General features: G+C 40.9%; 1 protein-coding gene across 2 annotated transcripts in view; it reads right to left on the bottom strand.

Moving 5' to 3' along the window:
• LOC131316087 (probable LRR receptor-like serine/threonine-protein kinase At3g47570) overlaps nucleotides 1-20,674 on the bottom strand; it is a 124,929-nt gene that overhangs the window by 100,916 nt on the left and 3,339 nt on the right. The window contains exons 2-3 of one of the 2 annotated variants that reach the window (XM_058345369.1): nucleotides 19,769-20,202; nucleotides 18,561-18,740 (exon numbers count right to left, since the gene is read on the bottom strand). The exons of the other annotated variant lie outside the window; for it this stretch is intronic. Of the exons in view, the coding sequence (XP_058201352.1) occupies nucleotides 19,811-20,202 (392 nt within the window). The 3' untranslated portion in view covers nucleotides 18,561-18,740; nucleotides 19,769-19,810. Of the gene's footprint in view, nucleotides 1-18,560; nucleotides 18,741-19,768; nucleotides 20,203-20,674 lie in introns of those variants that run through there. 2 annotated transcript variants of the gene reach the window in all.

Here is a 20,674-nt window from a genome sequence, read left to right as displayed (position 1 = left end):
GCGGTGATTTTGGAATGCTAATGCTGAATTTGCTTCTTGCTGATAACCTTGCTTAAATAGAGTGATGATGGTGTACTTGCTTGACTTTTGTAGATTTAAAACCGTATAATTCAAATTGTAGTCGGGCAACCTTCAAAAAAGAAAAGAAAAATGGAGTGGAACCAACGTGCAATGGGTAGTTATTTCCATGGTTTAGGCCTTGTTTTTTCTTCACTAAGAAATCTTTTTCGTTAACACGACAAAAAAAATGTACTGCAAATAAACACCACAGGTAAAGTTCACCAATGATAAAAACATAACGTCTCAGGTTCGTTTAAAATCAGTAAGAGGGCAAGTTCTTGCTTCCCAGGCTAGAGAAGCTATGTTGAATTGTTGATGTTATGGACAAGTGAAGACTATCGTAAATTTGGGGAAATCAGAGGGTTCAACCGAAAGGTCGTCCCTCCTTGGTTTCATTTGTACTTGGACCGTGCAGCTTAAAGGGCAGCGGTTTTGCTCGTTATTAACGGAAGTTCATTGCAACGGTTTCTAATATGGAAGTCTCTAAGCAATTCAGAAGACACTCTGGTTATATATTAGGCATCCCATTTTCATTGAACTTCACGTTTTCCTTGAATTCCAACAGAATTCTTGAGTTTATTCAATTCTTTGTGTGCCGAACTATCCTGGGAGACAAGATGCCGGTGCAACCTCAACACCTTTGTAGGGGGATAAAAACAATTGATGCTTCGGATCACCTTGGATTGCAACGGCTAATTCGTGTCTTTTAACCGGAACCCTAATTCGTCGTCGGAACCCTAATCTGCAAAATAGACAGGGAGTGAGTGCACCTTTGCCTCTAGTGGCAAAGGCCCTCCGATGGCAAAGTTAGTATCACGTACTAAAGAAACCCTAATTATCGGTAGGAAATATCGAATAATGCAATGTATTGCGTACCTTTTGCCTCTAGGTTTACCTCATATTTATAGATTTGCGTGTGCTTGTTGCCCAAGCATCCCTACTGCCATAAGATTCCCATCTCGTATAGGAAACCCAGGATATCAAGGATTCTCGTTTCCTTTATCAATTTATTGGAAAAGAGTCATCTTCGGATTCTTTTCCATAAGGAGCCGAACATCCCATTCTCGTTGGGTGTCTATTCTAGATCCTAAATACTCGGGATCTCATTCCTTTACTGAATATCACTATTCCGGAACCTTCTAGCATATTCCTGCCGCTTCACGTATCAGAGCATCCTCGTTTTCTGTTCGGCTATCTTACTGCCGAATAGTCCACATGGACCAATGACCTCACATGCATCTGGTCCTTGTCATTTTATTTGGACAAACAGCCTCACATGCCTTTTGTCTTTATCAGCCGAACAGACTGCATGGATCAATGATTTTCCATATCATTGGTCCATATCGCCGTTCACCATACTGCCCGGCAATAAGTCCTGTCATACTTACCACGTGCTCCCAAATATCATGTGTTCGGCAACGAAATGTATCTGTTCGGGAATACCTCCCTACAATTGCTCTCCAGCTTTACCTATTTTTCACTATTCGGGGGTAATGGGTGAAGCTTTTTGAGACAAACGTTTAGACCTGAATTTTCTCTAATACCGAGCAGTCATAGTATTTAATACTTTTTGATGCTCTTTGGCGCCTTTGCCATTTATACCATTTCGAGGTAGTGACTCCACGTGGCATGTTTTGTATGAAATTCATTAATTTCGAACTGACGTTTTATTAAACGTCGTCAGAACGGCACCTGCTTTCCGTTACTTTAACTCGTAACGGCGTGAGACGAGACATTTCGTCTTCGTCTCTTTCATTTAAATCCCAAAGAGGGATTTTCTTTGAAATTTTTTATCCAAAGCACTGTGTCCCGTCTTTATCTTCCCCAAAAGTCAGGCGAGAAAAAACTCCCTTTCTACCGCCATAGCCGCCGCCTGCAACTTGCTCATGTCACAGGGACCTTCTCATTAAACTCGTAAGATCTCTATTTCTTCTGTTTAGGTTTCCCATTAAGATTTCTCTCCTATTCCATTTGTTTCCATCTGAGATCTTGTTTCTCAGATTTTGGATCACTTCTAAGGTTTCGATTTGTACCCATTTCCAGTTTTTCTTTTTCTTTAAGTATACTCATGGCGGATGCACATGATCCCAAGCCCAACAAATTTAGGAAACTCTGTGACACCCCTGCTGCCATGGTGGCATTTAGAGCAAAATATAATATTCCTGAAAATGTAGGACTTGAACTTGCTCCATTAGGAGCGGATAGAGATCCTGGCTCTTGGGACAGGATGTGTATCCCAATTGTAGCTATCGTTGAGGGCGGAGTCCGTTTCCCCCTACATCCATTACTCCGCCAGATTCTGAACTGGTATCGTCTTACTCTCATGCAAGTTTCAACCAATGTTTTCAGGCTAATAATGGGGATTATAGCCCTAAATGGGATTCTAGGGACCCAATTAGGAATTTGGGATATCCAATGGTGGTATAGTATAGTACTAAACCCCGAATACAATACTTACTACTTCAAAGGTTAGGAGGGCAGACAAACGCCTCGTACTTAATCTGCCAGATTCTGCTCGTGACCACGAGATCGACTTCCTCTATGCAACTGGAGCATTCGAGCCTTTAGGGGAAGATGGCCAAGTGGTGGGGCTCTATTGCCCCCACATATGGGGCTATCCACGTATGCTTTTGCTTTTAACTTTTGCAATTCTTCGTTTACTGCTTTCTCGTAGCTTTTCTATGTGTTCTAATTTTGGTTTTTCAATTTCGATCTTGCAGCTGAAAATGCTAACAGGCGTCCTAGACGTGTACCGAGCAATGTCCGAACAGAGGATATCAACAGGATTTTGAAATACGCAGGCGAACCTGGTACCCGAACAGCAGGTCGGGGTCGGAACGTTGACGTGCTGCTGGGATACGACCCTGCGTACAGAGGTGTCATTGACAGGAGGCTTGCTCATCCAAGCACCAGTACTGCTTCTACCTCCACTCCTCCCCAACCACGTAATTCAAGACTGCAAGCCGGTGTTACCCTTGCCGGACAGCCGGGTGAGTTTGCTATCCCTGAAGGCATTCCTCAAACACGTGTGGTACTCAGAAGATCTGAACGTAGGCAAGTCATCCCCGAACAACAGCCCGTTCATCTCTGCATTACCAGTCAGTCATCCTCCTCCGGCTACTCACGATCTCCCCCAACACTAGGTACGATGACTCGTCAACCAGTTGATCTTAGCACTCTTCTCACTGTCTCCACACGAGGGCGTGGTGCTGCCCAACAGGGTGGCATCAACTGGCGCCCCCCCCCCCCCCCCCCCCCACGATCACGTCGCAATAGGGGGGGATCTGTACAATCATCATCTTCTCCTCGGGAACACGATAGTTCCCTTGAGGCTGCCGATGCTCATCGGGATAAACGCCCTAGGAATCAAGAAGGTGGGGATCCTGATGCTCAAGCTGCTGCGTCAGTCTCAGAAACTCCCCTTTCAACTATCCAAACATCTCATGAAACCTGGGCTCCTCAACTCATAAGGGGCGACCGTCCAGTAAATGTTGGAGATAGTGCTAGTTCCTCGGAGACTGCACTGGCCCTAGCACAGGGCTTACTATTGCCCGTTGACATGCAGAAAGAGTCCACATCTCCTTCTGATCGGCTAGTGTCCACTGGACTTGTTAGTGGAATTAAGGTGAGTTAGTATTATTTTCACGAATTCTAGGCTTTGACCCCCTTTCCTGTGGAATTTTGTAGATCTAAACTATAATTAATATTTTTCAGTTCATCCAAAAGATGGTCACACTGGGCCAAAAATATCAAGAGGCTGACACTGAAAGAATCAAGCTGATGAATGACAACACTCGGTTGCTTCGGACAATCTCTAGGTTGGAAAGGGAAAGAGACAAAGCCAAGTCTGACTTTGATGAAGCTAAAGGCAAACTCGAAATTGCCAAAGAGAGCCTCAACCAGGCTTTGTCAGAAATTGACAGTACCAAGAAAGCTTCCTATGAAGAGGGTTATCAAAAAGGCTTTGACACCACAACGGCAAGTTATGTTGAACAGATGCCGGTTATTCAAGATCAAATCTGGATCGCATGTTGGGAGGCATGTCTGACAAAGGCTGGAGTTGCTGATGGCTCTCCTCTCTGGGTTGAAAATGACTTGCCGAGCAAACGTGTATCAACTACTGCTGATGATCTGGAGGACGATGTGGACCAGCAAATTGAAGATTTTGTTGAGGCTGATGAGGAGGCCCCTACTGTCACCCATGGCACCATTGTCGAACGTTCACCTGTTCGGGATACAATCAACGAACCTATCATTCTGGAGGAAAATCCAGAGGGAGATGGTGCCGTTACTGGTGTCAGTACTGATGTTCCAGATCAAACTCCTTCTGAGGTCCAAAATGTGGACTGATGGGTAAGTTGGTTTTGTTATGAACTATTTTCGATAGTTTGGAGAAGTTTGGTTGGTCCTGCGTGACCGTAAGTTTTTGGCTCTGCGAGGCTCCAGTACTGTTAGAACTATTTAGATGATACAGGTATTCGGCCCCTTGTGGCACAACTATATAATTTGCTCGGCTTTTCTCATTTTATTTGCATGTGTTCGGATGCAAATAGGTTTACCTTAAGTATTTCGTACTTTAATCTTTCAATCACTCGTTTGCTTGTGTATGAGTACTCTAGCAAATCATTTTTAAACCGCTTTCTAAGTATCACGTACTTGTAAACCATACAAGTTTTTTTCATACTTGTATTTGTTAACTTTTAAGTTTCTCGTACTTAAAAATCATACAAGTGTTTTAATACTTGTTAAGTTTCTCATACTTAAAATCATACAAGTGTTTTCATACTTGTTAAGTTTCTCGTACTTAAAAATCGTACAAGCGTTTTCATACTTGTTAAGTTTCACGTACTTACGTGTATAAGTGCCCGTTTCCTGCTCCCCAATACGAATGAGGAAAACCAAGCCCGTAGTTCGTATTTTTAAGATAAATACCAAGAACATAAAAAGTGATTTCATTTATTATCTGTAAAACTCAAGAGGGCGTTATTCGTACCCTTTGCAATTAAAACAATAAAACTAGAACAAGGGAATTATATTCGTAATCCCCACACAATCACGTAGTGCAATCTAAAACCGAATTCAATGCTTCTAAACAACGAATTTTCGTAGATTATGGATATTCCAAGGCCTCGGAATTGGATTACCATCCTGATCTGCCAATCTATAGGCCCTTATGCCTACAATCTCGGTCACTTGATACGGGCCTTCCCAGTTGGCCCCCAGCTTGCCTTCGTTGGCCACCTTGGTGTTGCCAAGCATCTTCCGAAGTACGAGGTCCCCAATACCAAACTCTCGAGGGTGAACGTGTTTATTATAGCTTTTCATCAGCTGTTCCTGGTAAGAAGCCAGATGCACCAGGGCCTTTTCCCTTCGTTCTTCGGCGAGATCAAGCTCAATCTCGAGGGCTCTGTTATTGCCTCGACTTTCAACCAAAATGGTCCTGTTGGTCGGCAAACCTACTTCCAGAGGTATGACAGCCTCTGTTCCATATGCCAATGAATAGGGGGTCTCTCCCGTAGACCTCCTAGGTGTTGTTCGGTGAGCCCACAAAACTAACGGTAACTCGTCAGGCCACTTCCCTTTGGCTTTGTCCAGCCTTTTCTTGATCCCATCAAGGATAGTTTTGTTAGACGCCTCTGCTTGCCCATTACTCTGAGGGTAGGCTTGGGTGGAATAATAATTTCGTATTCCATACTGGGCATAGAAAGCCTTGAATTTCTTCTGAAATTGGGATCCATTGTCTATGATCAATGAGTAAGGGACCCCAAAGCGAGTGATGATGCTTTTCCACACGAACCTTTCTATCATGGGTTCAGTGATTTTGGCCAGTGGTTCTGCCTTAATCCACTTAGTAAAATAGTCAGTTGCAACTAGCAGGAATTTCGATTCCCAGTTGCTTTATGTAGTGGACCCACGATGTCCATTCCCCATTGAGCAAACGGCCAGGGACTTGTCAAAGGCACCAGATCCTCGGCGGGTGTTCGAATCATTGGTGAGAATTTTTGACACTTCTCACAAATCTTCACATACACCTTTGCATCTTCTTGCATGTATGGCCACCAATAGCCTTGGGTAATTGCTCGGTGGGCAATAGATCTGCCTTTAGCATGGCTCCCACATGTTCCCTCGTGGATTTCATGAAGAAACTTCTGCACCATCTCAGGATGTACGCATAGCAAATATGGGCCTGTAAAGGATTTTCTGTATAACTTACCCTCTGGGGACAGCCAAAACGTAGCAAATTTGATCCTTATCTTATGAGCCTCCTTTTTGTCAGAAGGGAGTACCTCGTCTCGTAAGAACTCCACGATTGGGTCCATCCAACTTGGCCCTTGGTTCACGTCCAAGACCAAGTCCACACTTCTTCCAATGCTCGGCTCACTCAGATATTCGACTGCAACCTTCCTTTTGAACTCAGTTGGTACAGCTGCAGCCAACCAAGCTAATAAATCTGCATGAGCATTCTGTCCAGAACTTATCTGTTCAATGTATACCCTTTCGAAGGTATCAAGCAAGTTTTTGGCTGCCTGTACGTAGGCTACCATCTTTTCATTTCAGGTTTCATACTCTCCGAACAGTTGATTGACCACAAGCTGTGAATCACAATACACCCTAACCCGTTCTGCTTTTAGGGTTTTTGCACTCCTTAATCCAGCCAAGAGTGCCTCATATTCAGCCACATTATTTGATGCAGTTAAACTGAGCCGAATAGATAGTTCTATCGGTACTCCTTCAGGAGGAAAAAGGACAACCCCAATTCTTGTACCAGTATTACATGCTGATCCATCAACGAATAACTTCCATTCCATAGGATCTTGTTCGGCCGAGGGTTGATTCTTCATGGGTGATGTCTTAGTCGCCTGTTCCTTTCTCGTAGAAGATAGGGGAGCCACCGTAGGAGAAAACTCTGCCACAAAATCAGCCAACACTTGGCCTTTGATTGCCGTGCGTGGCTGATAATCGATATCGTACTGGCTTAACTCGACGGACCATGTCGAGATCCTTCCCGAGAAGTCTGCTTTTCGTAGCAGTGATTTTAATGGAAACTCAGTATAAACCACAACCTTGTGGCTTTGGAAGTAGTGTGGCAATTTTCTTGTGGCTATCCTAAGTGCCAGGACAAGTTTTTCCAAAGGCAGATATCTCGTCTCTGCATCTAGCAATGTCTTGCTAACATAATAAATAGGGATTTGTTCGATTCCCAAATCCCTCAACAGGACTGCACTTACTGCATGCTCAGAAACGGCTAAATACAGAATTAAAGACTCACCTGGCTGTGGAGTTGACAAAAGTGGGGGCTCGGCCAGATAATTCTTCAGATCCTGGAAGGTCTGCTCGCACTCTGCTCCCCATTCGAATCCCTCCCTCTTTTTCAACAATTGAAAAAAGGGTTTGCACTTGTCACTTGACCTGCTGATGAATCTATTAAGTGCTGCAGCCATGCCAGTCAACCTTTGGACTTCCTTAGTGGTTTTGGGACTCTGAAGCTTTTGTAGGGCAGCAATTTGATTGGGGTTAGCCTCAATCCCTCTCATGGTAACCAAATGGCCCATGAACTTTCCTGAACCAACTCCAAACGCACATTTCGAGGCGTTGAGTTTCAGTTTGTACTTCCTCAAGATTTCGAAAGCTTCTTTTAAATCAGCTATATGCCCCCGTTTATCTTGGCTTTTCACCACCATATCATCTATGTAAACTTCCATAGTCTTTCCAAGGAGCTTCTTGAACATGATGGTTGCAAGTCTTTGGTATGTTGCCCTAGCATTCTTTAGCCCAAACGGCATAACACTATAACAGTATAACCCTCGTGGTGTGATAAATGAAGTCTTCTCTTGATCGGGTCCAAACATCGCAATCTGACGATATCCTCGATATGCATCGAGAAAACTCATTCGCTCGTAACCAGCAGTTGCGTCAACCAACTGGTCAATCCTTGGAAGAGGAAAACTATCTTTTGGACATGCCTTGTTCAGGTCTGTGAAGTCTACGCAGACACGCCACTTTCCATTCTTTTTCTTCACCACCACGGTGTTGGATAACCACTCTGGATAGTAGACTTCATGTAGAGACCCATATTTTCGAAAAATCATTTAAAGGTTTTATTAATGTTAGACTATCGAGTAAATGTGAAATTTGTTGAATTTATTTGATTTGGGGTCAATGTGATAGGATTAAAAGTGGAGGGAGTGCAAGTGTGGTTGGTGTGTGTCCTAGTATATATGTGTGTGTGTAAGGGTGTAGAGGATCAAAATCCCAAATCCATCTCTCTCTCTCCTCCCGATCTCTCTCTCTCAGCTCCTCTCGTTCTCTCTCTCTCTCTCTCAAACTCTCACACTCTAACAGCCAAAAATACCTCGAACCCACCTCATTCCGCCGCAAAGTTCTCGCATTCAAGTGTTCTAGAGCTTGGAAATTTGTGGATTTAAGCTCGGAGAGGAGTATTCGGAGTTTTCGGAGCTAGGGCTTGCTTGGTTGGGCTTGGATTTCGTTCTTCGACTTCGAGGTAGGGATTTCTCACAACTATTATATGTTTATGTGTTGATTTGGTGTTTGAATCGCACCCTAGATCATTGGTTTTGTTGTTGGAATTGCTCTGGTGAAATCTGAAAATCGTGCACTGAAAACCCAAGTCCTACCGGTAGGAGTTTTGGCCCTACCGGTAGAAATGCTATCCAGTAGAGTCATTTTCGTGAAATTGTGGTCTCCTACCGGTAGGAAAATGTGTCCTACCGGTAGGAAATGAAAAATTCAGCATTTTGGCAAAACTTCGGAAGGGCATAACTTTTTCATCCGAACTTCGTTTTGGGTAAATTTTATACCGAAATTCATGTGCCGGAAGTCTACTTTCCAATGGTGGTGGTCTCACCTCCTAATTCTTAACCAATAAGATTTGGTAGCCAAAATAAGATAGATATGTTCGTAGATGTTGGAAAATCCTTTTCCTTAGAATCGTTTGGGTGAGACATGGATGTTCTTAGGTTCTCCTAAGTACTTAATTGAGTGGTTTGACGAGGCTAGTGGTATACTAGGCTTTGTGGTGGTCGTTGGGTTCCGTATGAGTCTTATGACACCGAAACGAGGGTTTAGAGAATATAAGGAATATAGGTGGGCGAAGGTTATATGTGTTGACATACGATGTGAAAAACGAACACGTAGAACACTCTTTTGAGTTAAACAACGCTAGGCGTGGACACGTGAGACATTTCTTTGTGTTTGATATGTGGTATACCTCTTGCGTAACTTATACGATTTTACGAGTTGCAAGGTGAAAATCTATGAATCGTTGTGAGAGAATATCTTTTGATATGTGAGTGCTTGTATGGTGATGAGAAACTAATAACGTGATGATTGCGATTTGATTGAGATGAAGTTGTCCGTACCACCTCTTTGCGAGTAAGTCTTTGTTGTGAATTCATTATATGTGATTGAGATGAATGGTTGAGTGGTGAGGTGTGTTGGAGGAATTGTGGTACGGTGACTTATACTACGTGATGTGATTTAGTTCCTTTAGTGAGGAAGGTATTTGTAGGGAGTAGCGAGACTCCATAAATAGCCCGGAAGGAGCACTCGTTTATGACATGTGATGTGGGATTGCAACGGTGACATATATGAGTAAACGTAAGGGTTTATTGGATGAATATACGAGAGAAGTGATTGGTTGCTGAGACAACACCATAGAGTCATGTATCAACAGGTCTTTTTCTTTAAACATGTGACATTATGACTAAAGCGAAGTCGAGGAGCGGATAGAGTATTCGGAATAGGGTGTTATGGTTAGCCTATAGTCTTGATGTATAGTCACGGAACTTCATTTATGTCGTCGATATTGGGACAATCACTAATCATGTTTTGTTTCTACTTGAGATACCTTACCTTGTCTCCGTTATTCATTCTACCTGTCATCCCATTTGCATATAATGGTTGTGTAGATTTCTCTGCTGGGCTAGTGTAGCTCAACCTATCATTTTTCAGGTATGAACCCGGAGCAACAACATAGAGCGAAGTGCATGCATTCAAGTGATATTCTTGAAAGAGGTGGTAAAAGAGACCTATGGACATTTTGATAAAACGCATTTTTGGGAATGTAATGGAACCTAATTTTTTTTTTATGATGTAATACATTCAAACTCTTGGAGTTGGATCTGTAATTTAATGATTAGGACATGGTGAAATCTTTTGGGGTATTATGTAAGATATCGTGAGGAGTTTTATTTACAAAAAACTATCTTTATTTATGTTAAAAATCGAGGGCGTGACACTTCACGTATTGCTTTGGCTTCCAGTAGTCGATCGACCTCTTCAATTACTGCATCCACATGCTGCACGGCTGCCCTCCGTTTTTTCTGATTGATCGGTTTATGCTGAGGATCAACGTTTAAATGATGACAAATCACAACTGCATCCACTCCGGGCATTTCCTCTGGCACCCATGCAAATACATCAACATATTCCTTCAGAAATCTTATTGATTCAGCATTTTCTTCTGCTGGTAATGATTCCCCTACTAAGAAATATCTTTCAGGATCAGTCTCGTTGATCTGGATTTTCTCCAAGCCTTCAACCACCTTTTGAGCCGGACTTCTTCCAATATCTTCGATAGTTGGTTGATCTGGTACTTTTAATGTATGAACGTGGTGGACCTTCGGGGCTCTTTTAATGATGGAAATCAAACATTGTTGTGCCACTTTCTGATTGCCTCTAAGTACCTCAACCCCATTCGATCCTGGGAACTTCACCATCTGGTGATAAGCCGAGGAGACTGCTCTCATCTTGTGCAACCATGTCCTCCCTATAATCGCGTTATAGGAAGAAAGAACATCGACAACTAAAAAATCTGTCCTTAACACCACTGATCTAGCCCGAACAGGTAGTGTTACCTTTCCAAGGGACCAAACTGCTCCTGCACCGAACTCGATCAGAGGTGTTGTAAATTGCTCTAAGTCTGTTTGGGCCAGCCCCAGCTTCTTGAACGCATCGTAGTACATCACCTCTGTACAACTTCCTGAGTCCACTAGAATCCTCTCAATGTCATATTCCCCAACTCGTAAGGTTACGACCAAAGCATCGTTGTGGGGTATTTGGACCTCTCCCAGGTCATCATCTGTGAAAGCTATGCTTTCATTGCACACATTATTCTCTCGCCCTCTTTTGTTTCCCAGTCGCATTACGTGCTGATCGTGCTTGACTTGCCTTTGTAATAGTCTAACCTCATTTCTCGTATACGGTGTGGCCAACACATGTATCATATGGATTACTCCTTTAGGGTTTTGCTCATAACCCAATTCCATAGCTTTCCCTTTCTCCTTTGGATCCTCCTAAATAAATTCCTTGAGATAGCCCCGAGAGACCAAATCGTCAAGGTGTCTCTTGTACATCTCACAATCCTCAGTCATATGGCCCCAATCTTTATGGTAACTGCAGTGTTGATTCGTAGCACGTTTTGCATCCTTGTCTCCACTTAGACTCGGGGGCCATTTAAAATATGGCTGATTCTTTATTCGATAAAGAATCCTATAGATTGGTTCCTTCCAAACCGTAGTGATAGAAAAGAAAGATTTGGGGTCAGGAGCTTGCTTATCCTTGTACGGCTCTTTCTTAGCCTGCCCATATTCCCTTCTCTCTTTATAAGTTTTAGGCTCTGGCTTATCCACCTTTTTGGCAGGTGCTTTTGGCTATTCGGCAACAGTCCTACCATCCTCACGGAGTATGTCATCCTCCATCCTGGCATATTACTCTATCCGTTCCGTAAGTTTAGCCAGCGTGGCTACCGGATGTTTATTCAATGAGCGACACAGCTCTCCCCGAACAGGCAAACCAGTCTTGAAGGTGACAATTGCATATTCCTCACTGCAGCTTTCAATCTCGTTGAAAGTTTCCCAGTACTTCTTTGCATAATCCCTGATCTGCTCGTTCTCCTCCTGTTTCATGGTGGAAAGACTTTCAAAGGTCTTTGGGGCTTTTCTGCTTGTCAGGAACTGAGCAGTGAATTCCTCTGCCAACTGCCTCCATCCTCGTATGGATCGTGGGGCCAGTTTATGAAACCAAGCTAAAGCCACCTTGCCAAGGCTGGAGGGGAACATCTTGCATAAGATGGCATCATCTCCCTCATGCATAAACATAGCCTGTTGATAATGCTGTATGTGAGCCACGGGATCCGTATTTGTCTCGTAAAGCACAAATGCACCGTGCTTCACTCTGCTCGGCAACCTAGCCTCTTGTAGCCTCTTTATAAAGGGGGAGGCTGCAATATTACTTAGGGCCTTTCGTGCTGCTTCTCGTGCAGTTACTGTTCCATCCTTGAGCTCCTTTGATTTGTGAGCCGTAACCTTGTCCCAATCGGCATCAGGTCTCTCGTACCTATCTCGATGATGTTTCCTTGTTTCCTCCTCTTCTGGGGTGAAACTTCGGTCTCTGCTCCTCCTTTTTCATGAAGAAGCCCTTCTCTCCGGTGTTCGGCTTCTGCTTCTCTTTTTTCGTGGAGAAGCTTCGTATCTCCCTTTATTAGGACTTCTGCTTCTTCTCCTTCGTGAATGAGCCTGCTTATGGACTACCAGAGTCCGTCCATCCTTCTGTGAATTCCTTGGAGAAAGTCCAGAATCTTCTGGGTGCTCTCGTACTTGCTGCAATTCCTGTATCTCGTACTCTCGTTTTTTAATCAAACGAGCGTACTCCTCGATTTCCCTTCTCTTTTTATCGAGGACATCATTATCATTATATATACTTCTCGAATGGATGACTGACCCTTCTCTTCGATGAGACTTACTCCTTCTCGTGGAACCAGTTGCAGTTTTATCTCTTTTTTCTTTGGAGTTATCTCTATCATGTCTACCAGTGGGCTTTCTCGGAGCACCTGGTGGGGATTTATCTCTTCCCCCACCCAACTGGTCCTTTGGACTAAACGGTGTAACTGGATCTTCTTCCATCATGATTATTTTTCTGAAAAAATGGTTCGTTTCCCACAGACGGCGCCAATTGTAGGGGGATGAAAACAATTGATGCTTCGAATCACCTTGGATTGCAATGGCTAATTCGTGCTTTTTCACCGGAACCCTAATTCGTCGTCGAAATCCTAATCTGCAAAATAGACAGGGAGTGAGTGCACCTTTGCCTCTCGTGGCAAAGGCCCTCCGATGGCAAAGTTAGTATCACGTACTAAAGAAACCCTAATTATCGGTAGGAAATATCGAATAATGCAATGTATTGCGTACCTTTTGCCTCTAGGTTTACCTCATATTTATAGATTTGCGTGTGCTTGTTGCCCAAGCATCCCTGTTGCCATAGGATTCCAAGCTCGTATAGGAAACCTAGGATATCAAGAATTCTCGTTTCCTTTATCAGTTTATTGGAAAAGAGTCATCTTCAGATTCTTTTCCATAAAGAGCCGAACATCTCATTCTCGTTGGGTGTCTATTCTAGATCCTAAATACTAGGGATCTCATTCCTTTACTGAATATCACTGTTGCGGAACCTTCTAGAATATTGCTGCCGCTTCACGTATCAGAGCATCCTCGTTTCCTGTTCGGCTATCTTACTGCCGAACAGTCCACATGGACCAATGACCTCACATGCATCTGGTCCTTGTCATTTTATTTGGACAAACAGCCTCATATGCCTTTTGTCTTTATCAGCCGAACAGACTGCATGGATCAATGATTTCCCATATCATTGGTCCATATCGCCGTTCACCATACTGCCCGGCGATAAGTCCTGTCATACTTACCACGTGCTCCCAAATATCATGTGTTCGGCAATGAAATGTATCTGTTCGGGAATACCTCCCTACAACCTTGGTAGGCGGTGAATCTGTTTTAAGGAGACTCGTGTGGAACACTAGATTCGGTTCGCATTTTTCGTATTACTTGTTATGGATTATTGTATTCAGTTTATGCGATCTGTATTTCAGTTGTATTTCTAATGAAATTGTTCTATGAAATTTGCTGATCGGATTTTTATCAACGGTCCTTGTGATGAAATTTACGGTACGAATAAATGAAATTTACGGTACAAATTTTTCCTTTTAATTAATTGTCTTTGTTAGACATGACCATTCCATTAGGTTTACAATAAGGGACATATTCAATGGGAAGATGATTATAAGTTGGATCGGTGCTAGCACTACAACAAATTACACCATTCCCGACTAACGTTTTAGTCGCCGAATGTCTACTTTTTAGTCGCCAAAGGGTTTTCCCGACTAAATAATTTAGTCGGCAATTTAGTCGGGGAATGTGAGTCGGGAAATGTATTTGCCGACTAAATAGGGTTTAGTCGGCAAATGTAATGTTTTAGCGACTAACGGTTTAGTCGCCAAATGTCATTTTCCCGACTAAAAAGCATTAGTCGCTAAATCTTGTTAGTCGGTGAATATACATCATTAGTGACCAAAAACTTTAGTCGCTAATAGTAATTTCCATGTGATGTCAACACCAGAAAAAGAATGTTCCACGTTAGCATGATGTGGCACCTCGAACGGCCACGTAGAATTCCGTATTGTCCCTTTTATTTCGGGAAGTGCCATTGCCAGGTTTCGAAACCCCGACCTCCCGTCCGCATGCCCAGCTACTTACCAATCAGCTAGCCATGTACTTGTTTCAAATGTATGCAATTTTAATTTATATACTTTATCACCTGTGCTACTTGCATAGATAATTTTACACATATCTTGCACATACATTTTTGTAGGACCCATATCGGGGTCCCACAAAATGATCCCGTATATTTAATTTTTGTTTCCAGTATCTGCTTTTTATTTAAAATAATCTGAAAAATAAGATCTTTATATCGGTTCAAACAGAATAAAAAAGGTGCAAAGATCTTTTTTTTAAAAAGGTGTGAAGATCTTTTTTTTAAAAAAGAGTCATAATTAATATTTGTCTCTAGGACTCTCATAATTAAAGACTTGCTCTTTTATTTTGTTCTATGGCTCTCACATTTGTCTCTGGAAGCAAAAATTAACTATGACCCTTTAGGATAAAATAATCAAAAAAATATAATCTTCGTATCGTTTCAAACGGATTAATCATATTTTTTTAATATATAAATAGGCTAATAAGTGCTCCAAGTTTAAAGTCGTGCGATAAAAAAAATGGTAAAAGTCCTTATAGTACACAGCTCGAGGGCGGCCTAAGTTATTTTTTTTTAAATCAGAACCGTCTATCTTTTACGTAAGAGGGAATAAATCATTCCTACGAAAAATGAAGTAAATCTCTTATCCTGAAATACTTGATCGGATGTAAAATATCATATTCTAATAATGAATCTGCGTCCCGATAAAGGGGGTCTCAAAACCCGATAAACCCAAAATTTTTACGAGAATGATTAAAGCACGAAGTACAACAAAATGAACGGAATCAATCGTTGTGATTGTGTTACGATCATCTGGCTACTATACATTGGACTATAACTCAAAATCTTTGATTCAGAAACAAGTAAAATCAATGTATAGATTTTAAAGGTAGTTGCCGGCTCATTTTTTTTAACGCTCGATCTGAACAGTTAGGATTTTACGTCTTACCGATTATAGCATTGTCACAAAATATTGGAGATAATTAGATATCGGCGACCACACTGATCGAAAGACATTTAATGCCTTCAGAGATGTTTAAGTGTTATAGTGTATTAACCAAGCTTTGCTTGAGGTCTTTTTTGGCAATCAAAATCATCTACATTGGATGTAATACAAATTAGATCATTCGTACCAAGAATGAAGTTGCTCACATATGGATAGACACTTAATTGGACAGTAAAATTCTTTTTATGAAAGAATTTGTGTGCTGATAAAGGCGGAACTTGTTTTCCCGATCGAGTCAAAATTTTATGAGAATGTTATGATTAAGAAGAAAAAAAAATGAATGGTTTTGATCGGGAACAATTACCGTATTTCTTGAAATTTTAAAAAAGGGAAAAAATATATATTTCCCGACTAAATTATAATTTTAATCGACAAAAAATTACATTTTCCGACCAAATGATTTAGTCGGCATATTTATTTCATTTATTGGTTTTTTTAATTTCGGGAAATTCCCCGACTAAATATAGTTTTAGTCGGCATTTATTAACATTTACGGACTAAAATATTTAGTCGGCATATTTATTTTATTTATTGTTTTTTAAATTTCGGGAAACAATTGATATTCCCCGACTAAATATAGTTTTAGTCGGTATTTATTAACGTTTACCGACTAAAATATTTAGTCGGCATATTTATTTCATTTATTGTTTTTTAAATTGCGGGAAACAATTGATATTCCCCGACTAAATATAGTTTTAGTCGGCATTTATTTACATTTACCGACTAAAATTCATTTAGTCGGTGTTAGAATTTACATTTACCGACTAAAATTAATTTAGTCGGTAATGGTTCTAAAATTGGCGACTAAATTTTATCTAGTCGGGAATTGTAGTCGGCAATTGTGTAATTTCTTGTAGTGTAGGACTTTGAATGTGTAAACCCAAGTGCAGGTCATCGCGTAATAGTATTACACAGTAAAGTCTGATTGACGTCGATTCACAAGAAGTCAATCAATTGAAGGTCAAATTTGGGATAGAACTCATGGTTTTTTTTTTTTTCCGATAATAAAGATTATTTACATCATATATGAATTAAAAATTACAAACCACATGCCACTGCATCAATCGGAGAATCAATGAAACCAACCCCAATAATTTACCAAATTAACAAGAAATACCCATCATGAGACCGAAAGCACAAATCTTTTAAAAAAATTATATGTGACTAAGGTGCCAGCGCACAAACTTGGTGCTGCTCTAGCTGGCACCATAAACACTGCCCATTGGTTGACTAATTCCACCCCACTTTATCACCAGCAATTCCAAACAATAATGATTCCACACATAGAACGAATGGAAAGGTGTTAAGGCAATAATATTGATTCCAAACAATAATGATTCCCTTCTCTCGATGTTTCTTTGTCGAGTTCAATAAAACTTTTCCTTTTGTCGAGGAAAAATAATGCATTTCAATACTAATGGAAAGGTGTTAAAGCACACACTTTTTTCTTTAAACCAAAGCAGGTAATGTAACACACACAAAACCTACAAACCGACGCATGCACGTACTAGAATAAAAATTAACTAAGCTTAACACTTCTATGGGGAAAAAAAATCACAATAAAGGAAAAAAATAGTAAATCTAACAACTAAACTAACCATGATCTTCCTCTGGTATTAGTACCATGCAAGAAAAATAGGTTGTAACAGAGGTTCCATGTCGATAGTTGTGTTCAGTTGGAGATTAATGGTACTAAATTTGATGTTGAGGTTTGGGAGGATGTTCATAGTTCTATCCATCTGGATAACAAAACCAGGAAGTTGCATTAACCTTGGTGAAGCAGGGGCCGATCGATTCTAAGGTTGATGATGATGACTCGACAGCCAGTATGGAGGATACGGCTGAGGCGAAATTTGTGGAAGATGTCTCGGGTTCCTCAGACTTTGGGATTAAGGAATGTGTTAATCTCTGCATGGTCCGGAATGAAAAAATGGAAGATCCGAAAGGAGAGGCGGAAAGGGAAGGAGAAAAAAGAGTCCTCCCAATATGAGGTGATGGGAATTTTCAGAAAATCGGTCAGGAGGGGTAAATTGAAGAGACACATACCAAAAGCTATATTTCGATCCACCACTGCCGCAATATCATTGTCTATTTCTTTTGACGGGATCAATAAAAGGAATAGAATTATTCTAGATGAGGCTCAAGCAATATGGGTAATTGATATGACTTTAGGAATTGGATATGATGGCGATGAAGGGGAATGATTATAGTAGAATTGCTCAAATGAAGGAAATCGATGAAGAGTGATATAGAGCCATGTTGGCTGCAGATTAATGGGGGGTTTTCATATGCTTTGAGGGGGGTTAGTTTAGGGTGCTTTAGGCCTCGTTCAAATGACAGAAAAGGATGGGAAAGAATGAAAAAATCAACTTTCCTATAAATTTTGGCATGTTCAATTACCAAGAAATAGTGGGAATCACGAAAATATATTTCCCACCAGGACTAACTTTCTCCCAAAATGCATCCTACAAAAAGGTAGGAATTTGTTTTCCTGAGAAAATTTTCTCCCTCTCAAAACCACTTCCCTTCTCCCGCCAATATCACCTTTCCCAAACTCTCTCCTTACTCCGGAAGTGAGTTGCCATTTAGTTTATCTCTTTCCTAGATAGTTAGCTTCTTGAACGTTTTTCTTTTCGAGAAAGAGCAAGATTTTTTTTTCTTAAACGTACTAGTTTTTCATCCCTTAAATTTTGGCATAGTTTTGGAGGTTGCTTCAATTTTTTTCCTCCCTTCTATAATATGTTGAATATACCATTGGCTGTATCACTGCTTGCTCGATCAGTATCCTTTCCCTTTGTTCCATAAACCACCTAACAGAAAGACTACATGCAGTACCACATTAAGATAACACTGTTTAGAGTAGCGTAACAGATGCTTAACGGTACGAGCACACCACGGAATCCATAGCCTACTTAAACTACAAAATTAATAAGAGTAAAGACAGGATCTTCATAGCAAGCCGTAGCCTCAGTACAATACATTTATTCAGCAAATATACAAACTGAGAGAACATCAAAGAAGCAGAATGGGAATTAAATTACAGCACACTATACTACGTTAAGTCTATTGCGTCAAGAAGTGTCTTCAATACCAACTACACATCAGAAACCTAGGACAAAAAAAAAGTAATAATTAAATCACACATATGTTGGACAGAATATGATGCAAAGCGTTAAAACAGACACGTAGTTAAAAAGCTATGGGACATTTGAAATTAGTTTTCCAGGGACTTATATCAAATAAGCGATTCATGATGCAAGGCAAAGGAATAAACAAAGAAAAAGTTGAATGAATGACTGATAAAGCATTCGTTTCATTTTATAACATCAAATGTCAGCTGTCTTGAATAGAACTCGTCTCCTTGTGCTGTAGCTAATGCCAGCATAGATTTTTTATCAAGTGTACGTAATACTAGCATAGCTAACACCTATTTTCAAGTAAATGGGCCATACTTCTTAATGGGAATTAAGCGGCAGTATTCCACAGTCTAGGTAGAAAAGCGGGGCTTTAGCCTAGGATTGGCACTTGGCATGGCAATTCAACCTACCCCGCCCAGCCCCGAACATGTGATATATAAGCGAAAGAGCTGCAACAATATAGAGGAGTTGGGGGGTTTTAGCCCAAGATTGGCACTAATTAGCCCTTCACATCTTGGTTACATAATTTTTCGAAATGCTCTATGTTCTCAATCTTAATTCTTGCATTGCTCTGGCGCTCTGAATCCTCGCTTTTGCGGATTTTCGTAGTGCAGAATATGTTTCAAAGACACTTTCAAACTCGCCCTTGTGCTCGCCTTCTTGCACCCGCCTGCGGATTATTTAACTTAAGTTCACATTCAACGGCTAGAGATATTGACGCCACGTTTATCATCACCTTAATCTGTCTCCCGCCACTTATTTTCCCGCCTACATCTATGTACACCCTTTTTGTATTTATCAAATTAATTGGAAATTGAAAAAAAAAAAAGACCAATTGTGACAACCCATGATAAGTAGAATAGTACGTTGTGTTAGGCATTATGTATTTAAGCATCTACAGAGAAAACAAATGTTAGCTGGACTAGTGAAGAAATCTGATGGTTACAAAGCAAAATGTATGATTTTTCTCAAGTGAGTAGGAAAGTGTGGCCCAACGTACCGATGATAACATTGCAGTTCTAGACCTTCTACCTCCACATACTCAACTTCCAAGAAGAATGTTCTTTATCTTATGCAAATCAGTGAGAACCTCGTTGATGTTCGGGCGATCTGTTTCTTGTTCTTGTGAACAGGCGATTCCAACTTTAAGTAGTGAAATCAAGCACTTGTGAATTTTATGACTGCTAAGAGAGCTCTGATTTTGAATGCTACTGATACTTGTGCTTGCCTCCCCCATTTGTCCTTGTGGAATCAATGTTTGGTCGAAAATGCTCTCCATTGGTTCAAGCAAGGCTGTCTTTGCAAAGTTGTGCAGAGTAAGACTACCAGTAAACATGCTATCGGTTGGTCTCTTCCCAGTGACCATCTCCATCAAAAGGATGCCATAGCTATACACATCTCCGGACGTTGATACCTTATTTCCCATGCCATACTCTACAATACATTAATTAGTAAATAAACTTATGACGATGCTTGGTCAAAAATATATCAGAGCATAGTAATGTGCCTTGTGAAAAGATGTGCCATAAGACTCGTAACAATATTAGCTTCTTGTGGTTATATAATTCGAAAGGGTAACTAGAAACCATATTAAGGAATTGTTAGCAATATATGTTAAATAAATGTTGATGGTTCTAAATGCTCATAACAAGTCGAAGCTGCTGTTCATGAATTTTACTTCAACTGATTGATTTACCCAATAAAGACATTTAAAACCGTCTATTTTCTTAATTATAGTGGGAATAGCATAACTAACTAAGCAATCCATTTCCCACATTGCTTGACAGCCATCAAAGGCCTTCACGAATCCAGTTGGTTGTGTAAACAGATTCCAACTTTATATTTAGGGTATTGACAAATGACAATATACCGACATGATAACAAGCAATGACCATTGCTGAAAAAA

This window comes from Rhododendron vialii, chromosome 1a (genome assembly GCF_030253575.1).
Source record: "Rhododendron vialii isolate Sample 1 chromosome 1a, ASM3025357v1".
NCBI lineage: Eukaryota > Viridiplantae > Streptophyta > Magnoliopsida > Ericales > Ericaceae > Rhododendron > Rhododendron vialii.
This window is presented reverse-complemented; position numbering and strand designations above follow the sequence as displayed.